This window comes from Grammomys surdaster, unplaced genomic scaffold (genome assembly GCF_004785775.1).
Source record: "Grammomys surdaster isolate TR1022 unplaced genomic scaffold, NIH_TR_1.0 129, whole genome shotgun sequence".
NCBI classification, from domain to species: Eukaryota; Metazoa; Chordata; class Mammalia; order Rodentia; family Muridae; genus Grammomys; species Grammomys surdaster.
The window spans coordinates 15,577,586-15,592,938 of NW_021604587.1; the positions used below are offsets into that span (position 1 = coordinate 15,577,586).

Below are 15,353 nucleotides of genomic sequence, written 5' to 3' on the forward strand. Positions count from 1 at the left end.
TTTTAACTACCCCCCTTCTCGTTTATGCTTTTTTTCCCCAGACAGAGTTAAGGCTATGTTTAGTACAAATGCATTTTTTTTCCTATTTGTCATCTGTGATTGGTTGAATCTGCCAATGTGGAACTCCAGGATACATTAGGTCAACCATACTTTTATTGCTGTTTTGAGACAATGTCTTGTGCTGTAGCTTTAGCTGGCCTAGTACCCATAATGCAGCCAAGGCAAGCTACCAACTCATAGCAACTTTGATTTAACCTCTGAGATTGTGGGATTACAGACTTGTATCAGGCACAGAGCTTTTGTTATTTCAAGAGGATTTAGGGAGGGGCATGAGTTAGGTCTACCATCCCAAACCATAAATCTTCCACAAATGGTAGATTGACTAAATGGTGAATATAGAAGAATAGAGATCTACTATAAACATTCAAAGGAAGTAGACTCTTGAAAAGCTTCATCACGCCGGGCGGTGGTGGCGCACGCCTTTAATCCCAGCATTTGGGAGGCAGAGGCAGGTGGATTTCTGAGTTCTAGAGTTCGAGGTTAGCCTGGTCTACAGAGTGAGTTCCAGGACAGCCAGGACTACACAGAGAAACCCTGTCTTGAAAAAAACAAACAAACAAAAGAAACAAAAAAAAAAAAGAAAGAAAAGCGTCATCACTGGAGTATGACTAACAGCAGAGAAATGAAGTCATGCCAAGCAATTAGCAGATGTACAGTAGTGGACCTTCAATAGGAAAAGGTGATTCTGCTTGAAGTTCACTATCTCAATTTGAGTGAAACTCGATTACATAATGTTAGAAGTTATCTAGTGGTTGATCTTGGGCTGATTTAGGGTTGGAGGAAAACAGATAAAGATTTAAAGATAGAAGAGGAGGAAGGGTAGTTTTAGAAAGCGAAGGAATTTATTTATTTATTTATTGACTTATTTATTGATTTATTTGGGGTTTGTGACAGCAGGCTTCTAGAAGTCAAAGTGAGTCGGTCTTTCTCACCATAAGTCAAAGGGAGTCTGGTGTCTCCCACCATGTGGGTTCCAGGGGGTAAACTCAGATCTTCAAATTTGGTGGTCAATGCCTTTATCCACTGAGCTATCCCAGGGCACTTGTTTTAGCTTTAAGGATTTAGTTTGTTTTGTAAGGAAAGCAAGTTTCCAGAAAACATTAGGTTCCGTCATCTTTCTTTTTTGGGACAGGAGATCATGTTATAGCCCAGGCTGGCCTCGAACTCATGCTCTACTTGTCCAGGACAACATCCCCAACACTGGGATTACAAACGAACCACCTTGACCTGCACTACCTCAGCTGACCCCTACCAGGCGGGCTAAGACATTTGAGCCGCCTCAGGTCTCTGGGCCGGCCTTCCAGGAATGCGCAGCCTGCCCCGCGGCGCGCGGTCGCCGATTGGCCAGGACCGGACCGGGCGTGACGTCAGGCCCCGCCCCGCCGCCCTTCGACCCCGCCCCGCGGGGAAAGGGCTGGCAGTTTAGTCTAGGGCAGCTGAAACCGGTTTGAGAGGCGGCTGTAGCTGGGCTCGGTGCTGCCACGGGCCACCTAAGGGAGCGCTGGCGAGGCGCGGACGCTCGGCTCACTCGGCCGCGGCCCAGGCTCTCGGCGCGGCGCGGAGCCGCAGGTGAGGGGGGCCGGCGGTGCGGGCGGGCGGGCGCTCACGCGGAGGGGCGGGCGGGCGGGCGGGCGGGCGGCCTGGTGTTCCGGAGCCGCGGTGCGGCTGGAGCCCCGGCTGCCACGCGCGGCTGCGGTCCCACTGAGCGGCGTGACCCAGGACAGCCACGGAAATACCGGGCGGAGAACAGGGGAACAAAGAAAACGGCGGAGCTGGACCCGAAGCCCTCCGTGCCTCCCTTCCTCGGCGCCCCCTCAAGTCACCTCGCGCCGGCACTGGTGACTCGCGCCGTTTTGACAGCTGCTTATGTCCCCAAAGCGCCTAAAAATTAGTGCCCACGAAAGAAACTCCGGGTGGCAGTACGGTCGGGTGGGGAGAACCTAGGGCTGCTATGTAGCCCCTTGTCGGTCCCCCGGTGACGTTTTAGGGTTGCGGTCCTCTTGGGGTCGCCGGCTTGGAGGCAGTGGCTGCGGGTTGCTGCTTCATCTGCCGGGTCAGGCCAGAAGCGCGAGGGGTTGGGGGAAAGCCGGGAGTTTGCCGGTTTCTAGGGATTCTCTGACTATGCAGAGAGCATGGTTGGGTCTAGTGTCCCCAACCCCCAGTCCTGTGCCCTGCCGCCCTGGGGCTCCTGCCCACTTAACTCTGCCCTTCAAGCTGCTGCCTGTTACATTTCTAACACAACAAGGAAAAAAATAAATACAAGCTGTCAACCCCCCAACCCCAATTGCTCAATGTTCTAGAAACAGCACAAAATAAAACCTCATGCAGTGACTTAAATACTAGGGGAAATCAGTGTTCTAAACAAAATTTAAATTTGCAAAGAAAGATGCAGGAAATTTGCATCCAGAGAATTAATTGGTAAACTCAGAAGAAAACTGAGTAATATTTGGTGTGTACAAAAAGTTGGTGGGTGAGTCAACTATTTTTATATAAAATCGTGCGATAAATACGTATGAAAATATTAACATGAAATGAAAAGCATTTGGAAAAAGCCTACTGCATGTCTAAAGCTGAAAATGTTAATTTGACTTAAGAACTCTCCATTAGTCCTTGCTTAATGAAAAAAACCCATTCTTTGTCTGCATATATTTGATTAAAATATTGGCTGAAAGTATATGGAGGTGTGAGAAATGGGGCCATAATGACCCCCCACCAACATGGGCAGACATCAGTGTGGCCACTTAACCTGTTTCTTGATTATGGGATATTCTGAGGATCAAAGCTATTAGAATCTAGGGAAGAGACAGGAGAATTGGAAACAGCTTTTTTTCTTTGAAAAGTTTTAAAGGAAAACACAGATGTTCTTTTTGGCCAGAAATACATGCTTTAGCTAAAAATACCCACCTTCAGTTCAGCTGTAAACTAAATGTTCCTGTACCTTTGCTTAGCTTAAATCTCCAGTATGTTTCCCAAGCTGATAAACTAGCTAGGTCCAAAACTAGCTAGGTCCACTGTTGAAAACATTCAGCAAAAAAGAATAATTTTTATTTTGCCGGGAGGAACTGTGAAAAGGTTTGATGTCAGTAAGTTATGGTGGGTGGCATCTAAAAACTCCTTGAGTCTGTTACCAAAGTTCAAATGGGCCAGCCACAGGCAGCAGTGCACACCATTTCTTTTTACCCAGGCACTTAGGTGGAGACAGACAGATCAGTGAATTCAAAGCCAGTCAGGATGTTGATGTGAGATCCAGCCTCAAAAATGAGTAAGCAAATTAAGTTAAATTAACTGCTCAAATTCAGCTGAAAGTGCTGTGTAGTATATATCTTTAGACAGTACAAATTGGAGGTTGCATTGGGAAAACATTACCAAAGCCAAAACAACAAGCTCTAGTGTGTAGTAAGGTGATAGGTGAGCTGGTTACCTGTCTCAGCTGGGTATACAGTGACTAGCATTTTTTACTCTTATCTTTTATGTGTATCTGAAAGACCTCCTTCATTCAAGTTGGGATATTTTTGTTTGTTTAGTAGAAGAAATAAAGGTAGATGTGTGAACTTTGAGATTCTCAGTAGAACAGGTACTTTCTAAAACACACTGTCACTGCTGTTTAGGAGTCAGTTGGGTGCCAAAGCTATACGATTCAGTCCTGCACCAAAATTTTGGCCTCTGTCCATGGTCAAGTAAGCTGCCAGTACAGCAGCTCCCCAGGCTTTTGCTTGTTATGGCACTACAGTTTTGAGAGGTGGGAATTGAACTAGATTGCTGACTTTTAACAATTGAAGTGGGTGATGGTGTTTTTCTCCTGGGCTTTTATGTGTTTCTATGTGTGACTCTGTGTAGTGCACCCCCTGCTGCAGCTGTTCACTGCTGAGATGTCATAGCTATCTCACAACTAGAGAGATGGGAAATTTGGCTGTTTTCCCTTTTATTAAATATCCAGATTGTTAATCCCAGCACTTGGGAGGCAGAGGCAGGCGGATTTCAGAGTCTGAAGCTAGCCTGGTCTACAGAGTGAGTTCCAGGACAGAAACCCTGTCTTGAAAAACCGGAAAAAAAAAAAAAAAAGAAAAACCGAAAAAAAAAGAAAAAAAGAAAAAAAAAAGTCCAGACTGTGAGAATAATTACATGTGACTTCACTTACATTGATCGAATTGGTCATAGCCAGTTGATGAGTAGTTAGCTGAATACCAACTCTGAAGTCTTTTTTTTTTTTCTTTTTTTTTTTTTTTGGTTTTTCGAGACAGGGTTTCTCTGTATAGCCCGGGCTGTCCTGGAGCTCACTCTGTAGACCAGGCTGGCCTCGAACTCAGAAATTCGCCTGCCTCTGCCTCCCAAGTGCTGGGATTAAAGGCGTGCGCCACCACCGCCCGGCCCCAACTCTGAAGTCTTATAGATGAAATTGCCCTTAGTTTAGACTTGTAAACACTGGGTGAAAGTTCAGATTACAATGTAAGATTGACAGGCTGCTTAGACTCAGCAGAAGCTTGCTGAAGCCCGAGGGCCTCACTGCAGAGGGCCTAAGTTTGAGTCCCAGGACCATTCATGGCAGAGAACCAACCCTTGCAAGTTGCCCTCCGACCTTCACATGTATACTTTGGTCCTCCTTTCCTCTTTTCTCTTAAAACACAAAGAGAAATTGAAGTTGGTTATTTAGTCGTGTTGCTGAGTTATAGGTTTAATCTGTCTCTTAAAATTAATTCAGTATGCTGGATAGTGGTGGTGGGCACCTCTAATCCCAGAGGCCCAGGCAGGCAGATCTCTGTTAGTTTGAGACTAGCCTGCTCTAGAGATTGAGCCAGGGCTACAGACAGAAACCTGGTCTCAAAGGACAAAAATTAAATTCATTCGGTAACTATAAAGCTTTTTCTTGTTAGATTTAGGACTTTCTTGTTATAATTTGGATCTGTTAAATGGGAGGTTGCAGTATCTCAAGGAACCATTTTACTTATTAAAAAAGTGTTTGTATGCTCAGGGTTATACTCAACTATTGAATAATAGTTATACTCAACTATTGAAGTATTCAGATAGCAGGCTAATCTACAACTGTTTTTATGTAAGTTTTTTAACAGTTCTAACACAAGCATAGGGTGTGTGCACATGAATAGATCTTGTTTACTTTTAGACACAGAAAATCAAATAAGGTATCTTAAATCATTTTGCTCATGAACAAGTTTTCTCCTGTATAGTTTTGGAGTTTTTACCAAAAACAGTAGAGTTGTCAAATACAATACTGTTTGTCCAATACATTATATGACATTATTAATCTTGTTTTATATATATATATATAGATACGATACTGTACATTTATAACTTTCAGCATTTTACACATTAATAAAATAACATTTCAGCATTACATCTTCTAATTGATGTAAATGTGACAATGGATCTATAGTTTGTAGATATTAAGCATACTCTTTTTTTTTTCTTTTTTCCAAGACAGGGTTTCTCTGTGTATCCCTGGCTGAAGCACAGACTCTTGATTACTTACCAGCCCTCTCTGGGTGTTATAGATCAGGTTTTTGAATCACAGGCCTATTATATTTGGCGGGCTGCTCAGTCACCATGTGATTTTAGCAATACCATTGGCCTCTGCCCACTAGATTCTATAAACATCCCTATTAATAAATAAAATGAAATGTAGCTGGTAAATTAAGGGTCATGATGCTGATTGGTATTCTTTTAGAGACCTGGACATTCCTGCACAAAAGTAGTTTTTGAGTAATCATTTGAGTAGTTATGTGTCTGTGCATATGTATGTATTTTAAAAGTAATTTCCTGCCTTCCCTTAGTTATTTAAGGTAGGCTATGATAAACATACTTGGCTGAGTCTGGAGGTGGGTAAGACAAATTAGAAAATATGAATAAAAAAGGCAAAGAACCTCAGTGTTGTGGATTTCTGAAAATAAAATCTGTAAAGTAAGGAAGAATGTTTTCCTTCGTTATGTCAGAAGAGATTAGAAGCCAGGACAGCTGTGATTTTGAATGATTTTGATGCCTAGAAAGAATGCTTTGGCCATAATAACATCTGATCAAGTTTTTTTTTTTTTTTTTGTAATAGTTTGTAGTTGAGACTAAACTTAAAGAACTTTAGTATGCTGGTCCTATACAAAAAATCTGAAAAGACTTAATTTTGAGAGCGGATTTGTGTGGCTAGCCAGTTACATTGTATATTAGAAATAGATTTTCAACCTTGTTGCTAAACAAAGCTAGTTTCTGTAGTTGAGCTGAAAGGTTCCTGTTGCTTTTTTGTTGTCTCCTTGAGCTTTTTCTGTCTGTGGGGTTTTCTTTTCCTTTCACCCTAACCTGGGCCTGGCTAAGAAAGATATGTTGACTTAGCACAGCTGCTTATCAGAAGAGAAAGTATATGCCAAGAGAATCTTGACTCCCTAAAATAAAGGGTTTGGACACATTTGCTTTGCAATATTTCTGGTCCATACGTTCTTGGATTTTTGGGAAGTGTGTAACAGAACCCTGAGTCTCACTAGATACTTAATGCAATCACTTGTCTATAAGGAGTTTGAAATGGCTACCTGAATGTTTTGGTTATATCTTTTTTTTTTCCAATTTTAACCTTTTTCTTATCAAAGTTATTTTTTTTTTTAAAGCTGAAGGAAGGCATGAAGTTGGGAGGAAAGGCACTAGGAGGAGTTGGAGTGAAGTAGTGGTGTAGATCAAATAGTATAAACATTTGAAATTTTCAAAGGGAAATTATTTTTAAAATTAAAAAAAATATAACAGATTGCAAAGTCATTAAATATCTTCTGTTTGTTTGAGACAAGGTCACTATGTAGTCCTGGCTGTCCTGGAACTCAGAGATCTCCTACCTCTGCTTTCTGAGAGCTGGGATTATAGGTGTGCACCACCAATTAAATTGTTTGTTTTGAGACAAGATTTCTCTTTGTAGCCCTAGCTGTCTTGGAACTTGCTCTGTAGACCAGGCTGTCTCAGCCTCCTAAGTGCTGCCCTTAAAGACATTGAGCCACTACCACCCAAACCAGTGAAATTTTTAAAGTAATTTTAAATTTATTTAAGTATATGGAGAACACAGGTCAGAGGACAACTTTTAGGAATTGTTTTTTTTTTTTCCACTTTACTGTAGACCTAGGTATTGAACTTGGGTCATCAGGCTTGGTGGTAAGTGCAGTTGCCCTCTGTCATTGCATCCATTGCTTTCTCTGTTAAGGCAAGTTAGTTTCCAACTCACCATGTAGTATGGATAACATTGAACTTCTGTTCTGTCAGTGCCCTCATGCTAGGTTTATGTGGTGCTAGAGATTGAACCCAGGGCATCGTGTGTTAGACAAGCACTATCAGTGAACTACACTCTTAACTCCATTGTGTACTGATGCTAAAATAACTTATTTTTTTATACAGTTAGTAAAAATTTTTCTTTTCTTTCCTAGCAGAAATCCTAAAATAATTCACCAGAATGACACCTTCTCAGGTCACTTTTGAAATAAGAGGAACTCTTTTACCAGGTAAAGCTTTACTTTAAAATACTCTTTAAAGTTAAGTAGACATTTTTCTTTGCCAGATGTCTTTAAAATTAATCATTTGAAAAGCCCCCCCCCCAGCCCCCGCAATGTGTATGGGTGCTTTGTCTGCCTTCCTGTGTGTGTATCTAACTCCTGTAGAGTTCAGAAGAGGATATCAGATGATCTGGATCTCCTTAAGATTGTTTGAGCTAATATGTAGTGGATCCCTGGAGTAAGATGGGACCTCTCTGAAGAGCATCCAGTGCTCTTGAGCCATCTCTCCAGAACCTTCTCCCTTGCTTATCACAGCAAAAATCATATCTGCTCCAGGAATGTCCTTTTTGGGATTCTAAGAATTGTCCATTAGTGTACTTTTTAGTGTGTGCATGCTTTATGTTCAGCCAGAAAACCTAGTACCGCTTTACTCAGGTGGAGTTCTTCAGATGGTGATTGCCCAGTAGTTGATGTGTAGCTTCTCACTGCTCACGTCAGTCTTGTACATAATCAACTCTCATATTCTATTATTTCTATATGATAATTCTATACCCAAGTGCTGGGATTAGATACAGGTAGTAGAGAATAGAATCAAGGCTTTGTACATCCTACAGGCAGTTCTCATGCTTCCACTGCCCCCATGCTGTACTCTTTGAGAGAACTGTAAGCAGGCAGTTTAAGTTAGCTGATGACATCAGAGTAGCTACCTTTGCAGACAGGAAGGCGCTCAGTTTTAGGGAGTAAAGGGGAAATGATTGATACCCATGGCTAGATGAGAAGGGAGATAAGCAGAGGAAGGTTGTAGGAGACTTCCCAACAAACTATTAATATTTCTCTAAAATTCTTAGTATGTCTTTAGTAGTCCAATGTTAGTACTCAGGGGGTAGAAAGAGATGCATCTCTAAATTCAAAAGTCAGCCTGGTTTGCATAGTGCCAGGTTAGCCAGAGCTACGTAGTAAGATCCTGCCTACAAAAAATAAGACAAAAAACAAGCAACAACAAAAAAAACAAAACAAAAACCTCTTTGTTTATTTCTTGAAATTAGAAGCTTCTGTGAAGAGATCATACTTGATCACTTTGTTTCTTGAATGCTTTTTACTTGCTTAATAAATGGTTGAATAGATAAAAGCTTATTTCTGTACCTATTTGTGCTGCCTCTGGAATGGAGAGGTAAGTCCAATTAACTTACAAGTTGATAGAATGGCAGAATGGCCGTGAGTCAAAAGTCTTACATGAGTCTCCTTTTCCTTGACTCAAGGAGACTCTGAAGACAACTGCATCTGCTCTTCTTGCTTCCTAAAATTGGAGAGTTTCTTGTTTGGGAAAGTCTAACAGCTCTGATTTTCTTTAGGAGAGGTCTTTGCAATATGTGGAAGCTGTGACGCCTTGGGAAACTGGAATCCCCAGAATGCTGTGACTCTTCTTAGTGAGAACGAGACAGGAGAAAGGTGAGTGCAGGCACACCAGGTTAGAGTAATTGTGACATTACAAACCTAGGGGATGCTGAGGTATTATGTATATAGTTTCTCTTAGCTTAATTTTTATGAAAATTGTGGAGTGTACAGTTTTAAAAAAGTAAAATCACTTTATAAAGTTGGGGGTGGTGGTGTTCCTTATAACTTCCATTCAAAATTCTTGACATCTTGTGAACTCTTGCCGTTCTCATCTCCCTTTTGTTACATTTTTTTATGGTATGTGTATGTGTGTATTATATGATACATAGATATGTATGTATGTGTTTGTATGCCACTGTGTGTGTGTGTGTGTGTGTGTGTGTGTGTGTGTGTGTCTAAGAACAAGTTGCAGGAGTCAGTTCTCTCCTACCATTTGGGTCCTGGAAATAGAACTCAGATAAGCAGTTTGGCAGCAAACTCCCTTACTGACTGAGCCATGCACCTCCCCTGAAGAGCCCCCACCCTGTTTTGGATGAACTGAGAATTGAACCTACGATATTACACACACTAAGCAAGAATTAAACCGCTGAGCTACATACACAACCAAGTGAGCCCTGAACTTGAGACCCGTCTTAGCTTCCTCAGTTATTAGGACAGGCCTGTGCCACCACATCAGCTTTGCCACAGTGTTTCAAAGTAGCATGTTTGTCGCCTTTAAAACAAAATCTAGGTATTATCTCTAGATGTCTCAGTCCATTGTTATTTTCTCTCTGTGTGTGTTCAAATCCAGTCCTTCATACACATACATGTTAAACATGCATACTTCCATTTGTAATAAATATTACTATTATTACTTTGAGGCTGGTCTTGAACTTGACCCTCTTGCTTCAGCCTTCTGAGTACTAGAATTTCAGGCATATATGTGCACATGTGGATAAGAAGTTATTTTTCTTTTGGGGGAAGTACTGGGGATTGAACTTAGGTTATCTGGCTTGGTGGGGTTTTTTTGTTTGTTTGTTTTTTGTTTTTGTTTTTTTTTTTTTTCTTTTGAGAAGGGATTTCTCTGTGTAGGCCTGGTTGTCCTGGAATTCACCATATAGACCAGGCTGCCTTCAAACTTAGAGATAGATCACCTGCCTCTGCATCCTGAATGCTGGAATTAAAGGTATGCACCACCACCACCACCACCCAGCTAAGTATTTTTATTAGTCATTTTGCTAGCTTCTTCTAAAATTCTATTTATTTGTCTGTTTATTTAGTAACTAGACAGGATCTCACTATGTACCTCTGGCTGGCTTGGAACTTGTTATATAGGCCAGGCTGGCTTTAAACTCGCAGAGATCTACCTGCCCCTACCTCATTCCCCAACTTAGCACATCTGCTCTCACAGACCTAAGTTCAAATCCCAGCACCCAGTGGATGGTATTTGAGTCTGAATCTTAGGTAACTTAGTCAAAATGTACTTGAACTCACACTATAGTCCAGGCCCACTTTGTTCTTGAGTTTACAAATTTATGATGTCAGCCTCTTGAGTATCACAGTATCAGTATCACAGATGTATGCTGCCATGCTTAGCGAAACCACCTTCTAGGAAGTATGTGATATTTATGAGTAGAACATGCACTTTGATTCCTGAGCTACAAAGAGAAATGTAGTCACTAGCTGTAGGGGTGATATTTAGAAAACTGTGCCCGGTCCAGCTTGTTCCTGGGCAGCCACCATGTTCCTGCTGCTCCTTGGCTGTGACTGGGGCTCCAGCTAGCTAGATGCGCAAGCCCTGCCACTCACGAGATGCCAGCATGGGGGAAAGCTCTGCCAATCCACCATGCTGCATCCACAAAGCTGAACCCCAGACAATACCCGCTATCCTCACAGTACCCAGTAGAAATGAGACTCGTAAAACTTAATGATTATCTAAAGGATTTATATATTTATAAATGTTCAATCAACAAGATGCCCACACAATTAGAGTTGTTACGCAATATCCTTTTAATAGAAATTGTACCCAGGACAACTTTCAACCCATCCTTGGTTCTCCATGGCTGATAGCCTCCTTCTCCTCCCCTTCCTCTATTTCTCCCCTCCCCTTCCTCTTTTTCTCTCTCACCTCCACCTCCTCTTCTACTCCCTAATCACTGAGCTCCACTGGGAATACAATGTAGCAGAATAAGTATCCTGCTACAACTAGCAGCATTAAGCTCAGTATAAGTCTATTGCTAGTGCAGTGGACAAGGAAAGGACAGATACAGGTATATGCAGTTAGCTGTAATCTTGAGAGCAAAGCTCATGGATCGAGGCATTGAAGATTTTCTAATCTTCACAGCAAAGTGGTTAGGACAGAATGAAAAGATGTCAAGAAAGGTGGCGCTTAATTGTGGTTATTTGTGCTGCTGGTTGTCCTAAATACTGAATGCATACATCCAGTGAACCTATTACAAACACCAGCTGGGATGAATAAAGAACAGTTAGGCTTGAGACTATAACTTGACAGTGTTCATGGCTCACTTAGGACCTGAAGGTTGTATTCCAAAACTTTGTAGTAACTTGAAGCATCTCTGGGTAAGTTAGAAGACAAGAAGATTGACAGTATTTATTCACTCCTGTATTGCTTTGAGGATTTTTTTAGAGTTCATGTAGTGATATGTGTATCTGGTCCCTTTTCATCCTTTAAGTCTCAGTTTTTTCACTGTGGATTCTACTCCAAAGCTTCCTCAGATTTGGAATTTAATGTTTTTTTCTGATTTTTTTTTTTTAAAGCACAGGATCTTACTTTGTTACCCATGCTTGCCTTGAACTTGCTCTGCAATCCACTTAGACCTTGAGCTCAGAATTTTTCTGTCTCTGCCTCCAAAGTGCTAGGATTACAGACTTGCTCTACCCCACCTAGCCTTGATAGTTTAGTGTATGTGGCTTGCTACATTTTGTCCACCCACACAGGAAAGCAAACTCTTTGAGGATGGGCTAGTTGCTGCATTCCCACTGCCTACTGGGCAAGCCCGGAATTAAGTCATGGGTAGAGTTTTTATTTGGGAAGTTTTCTGAATTAAGAATTCTTCATACATTTTTCTTTGATACTGATGTATTCCTTTTTTTTTTTTTTTTTTTTTTGTCCCCACCCCTCAGTGTGTTGTGGAAAGCAGTGATTGCTCTCAGTAGAGGAGTGTCAGTGAAGTACCGCTACTTCAGAGGCTACTTTTTAGAACCAAAGGTATGTTTTCTTTATATATATTTTTTTTATTTCTGTAGGACTTTCCATAGTAATAAATTTAAGTTTGAAAACATTAGAAGTAAAATGAATATGTTTTGGTCAAATAAGGAATAGAATTCTTAATAACATTTTAGTACAAAAAAGAAAAAAAAGAGAACCAGGTAAGTACCTAGTTCACAGACATTGTCATGGGATTTTTGAGAGACTAATAAATAGTAAGTATGTGCTGCAGTGTCTTAACCAGTGTTATCCAATGTGTACATTTTCTGTAACCTTGTAAACTAGCTGCTAATTATAGGGTTTTAAAATTTGTTTTTATTATGTGGTACAGATACATTTAGAGAAGTATATTAGCTTAAAATTTTTTTCATGACAGTCATCTATCCTTTAGTGGCTGCATTATTTAATGTTTAACAAAAAAGAGTGATTCCTCTTGGAACTTCCCACGCTGCTGATCAGGCAGGGCCTGTGAAAACTTTGAGCAATCTATCAGTCCTCAGTCCACCTGTCTGTCCACAGCTTATTATTTTAGGATTGTTTTCATTTTCAGAGAAGGAAAATGTTAACTTGTTTCCTTAGTTTACAGACATCAATTTATTTAATGAAAAGATTCTCTCCCTTCAGATTTTTACCTATGCTTCACTTGTGCATGTGTGGGAAACAAAATATGGAATAGGCCTTTGGGAAATTTTATTTTCTTGGAGAATTCTAGAATACTTTTGTTACATATGAAAAATAGTAGCAACTACTGCTACCTCATTTCTCAGCTACCATCAAATCCACTCCAGCTGTCTTTTGCACCTATTACAGTTTTTATTATAAGAATATTATGTAAATATTCAGTAATTGAACTTAAATTACATTATGGGTGATCATTGTGATGGCTTATCTTGACAATAGTCTAGCAACAAAGAACATCTGTTTAATTGGTCTAGGGGTTGTACCTCATGGTCAGGTCTTCAGTTCAAATTGAACAATTCGTGGATAAACAAATCACTCATGTTGTTAAAGTCTGAGTCCCAGTGTATAAAAACTTTGTGTAATGTGAAGTTTTATTTGAAAAAGGGAATCTGGACAGTAAAAGTCAGTAAGTCCTTTGGGTATAGTTACATAAAACTATTGTCAACACAGGCCACAGTAAACCAACCTGTAGTGTTGTTATTTTCATAGAATATGTAACCAAAAGCAACAAGTCAGTCCACTGATTCCTTATGGAAAATTGGCAGGATATCTGCCAAACAGTAACGGAATTTTCCCTTGTAATACTTGCAAAAGTTTACAGTATATGTTGGTGAGTGTGTTTCTTCAAGTAGGTGCTTGCTCTGTATCGTGTACACATGTACCGTGTGATGCAGGGGCTGCCCTGGTAAGTATGTTTTTCATGGACTAGAGTAAATAGCTACATAAAACCCCACACATATGGCTACATTTTCCCCCCTTGTGCCAGCTTAAAGTGACACTTAAATGTTGGTGATGCTTTTAAAATGAAACTTTTTTATTATAATTATGATAAAACTTTGTCTTAAGAGTGTATTGCCAAAAAATGGTAGACATGCACAAGGAATCTTGAGTCATGAAAGTACACAACTGAGTCGAATCCATATCTTAGAAATAGTAGAGTTGATAGGAAACCAGAAGTGGGCCATGAGTGGATCACTAGACAGGAACTGTGGAGGTCTAGCTAGGCAGCTACATTTGATTGTAGCAAATACACAGTCACAATTCATGTTTTTTTTTTTTCATACTTTGCTTCACCTTGACATGTTCTTTTTTAGTTTGGTAGAGTTGTAAAGTTCTTTTTCTCAGTTTTTCTTCTATTCCCCCCCCTTCCCTCTCTCTCTCTCTCTCTCTCTCTCTCTCTCTCTCTCTCTCTCTCTCTCTCTCTGTGTGTGTGTGTGTGTGTGTGTGTGTGTGTACCAGAGTTTAGTTGGAGTTACTTATAGGAACACGGGTGAAGGGTTATTTACAGGAGAATGGACAACTTGGCAATGTCTAGAAAATGTCTGTAACTAGCAACATTGTCAATCTGTAGAACACAGGGAAGGGAGCACATTGTGAGCCTTCCTCCCCTTTCCTTGGTTTCTCAAAGCTACATGTTTGTTTTAGAAGTTGTAAAGTTAGAATAAAATGTTAGTGTGCTACATTTTAATAGTTTTACAGGTAACAATTGTTCCCTTTATTTAAATACGAAGTTGATGAACATTCCTAGGCTAGAACAGTGTGTGTCCACACAGAGTCCATTGATTTCACAACTTCACTAAGTATGCTTGAAATGAAAGATTTATTTATTTCATTTATGACTATTTTGCCTGTGTGTCTGTATGTCTATCTATGTACCTTGTGTGTGTGCCTGGCATCCCCAGAGGACAGACAAGAGGGCATCACAGTTGAGACTGGAGTTATAGTTGGCTGTGAGCTATTGAGTGGATGCTAGAAACTGAACCCTGAGTCCCCTGGGAAAGCAGCCAGTGCCTTAACTGTAGAGCTATCTGTCCAGCCTTAAACTACTTTGTTGAGGAATTAAAATTTAAATTTAAGAAATTAATGAATTTTTTTTCAGACTGAAATGTTACCCAATTTTTAATGTAATTTTGGAGAATTTCTTTTTTGTGAAAATACAATTATATACTAAAAGAATCACTCTTTTATAATGCTAATACTCATAATTATTAAATCTCATTTGTCCTTCATTTCTTATTTTTTTTTAAATGCTTTAACAAGTGAGTCAGGTATGAGATAATTTTTCATTTTTATAATAGCATAGGTTGTCACTTTGTAGAGTAGCTTCTTTATACAATAATATTCTGGATGCCAAATGCTTTGCATAAGCTCCATCTTCCTTTATTTGAGTCATGTCAGTCTGACCCATTTCCTTATTGGACTTACTAGAAATGTTGTTAAGTAATGAGTTTGATGTTGTAAAGTTAAAAATTATCCTGTTCTCGTTCATGCAGGTTGTTTTTTAAATTGTGGGATAAAGGAATCAGTAAAAATTAAGTTTGTCTGCAAGCAGTGCCTTTACCTGACTCACAATTTTGCTTGCTGTAATATAAGACATAAACTAAACACGTCTACAAGTTGTTCTTGGTATAATTGAGTGGTATCCAAGCATTTAAGAAAGCAACAAGAGAGGTTAGAGAGATTGCTCAGTGGTTAAGGGCACTGAGTTTGAATCCCAGAACTCACATTGGGTGGCTCACAACTATGGGAACAACTTCAAGGGA

General features: G+C 40.2%; 1 protein-coding gene across 2 annotated transcripts in view; it reads left to right on the forward strand.

The window, feature by feature from the left end:
- Positions 1-1,446: 1,446 nt before the first annotated feature.
- Gpcpd1 (glycerophosphocholine phosphodiesterase 1) overlaps positions 1,447-15,353 on the forward strand; it is a 44,753-nt gene continuing 30,846 nt past the window's right edge. For both annotated transcript variants that reach the window (XM_028754221.1, XM_028754230.1), the window contains exons 1-4: positions 1,447-1,629; positions 7,464-7,535; positions 8,879-8,975; positions 12,045-12,129. In XM_028754221.1, the coding sequence (XP_028610054.1) occupies positions 7,487-7,535; positions 8,879-8,975; positions 12,045-12,129 (231 nt within the window). In that variant the 5' untranslated portion in view covers positions 1,447-1,629; positions 7,464-7,486. The remainder of the gene's footprint in view (positions 1,630-7,463; positions 7,536-8,878; positions 8,976-12,044; positions 12,130-15,353) is intronic.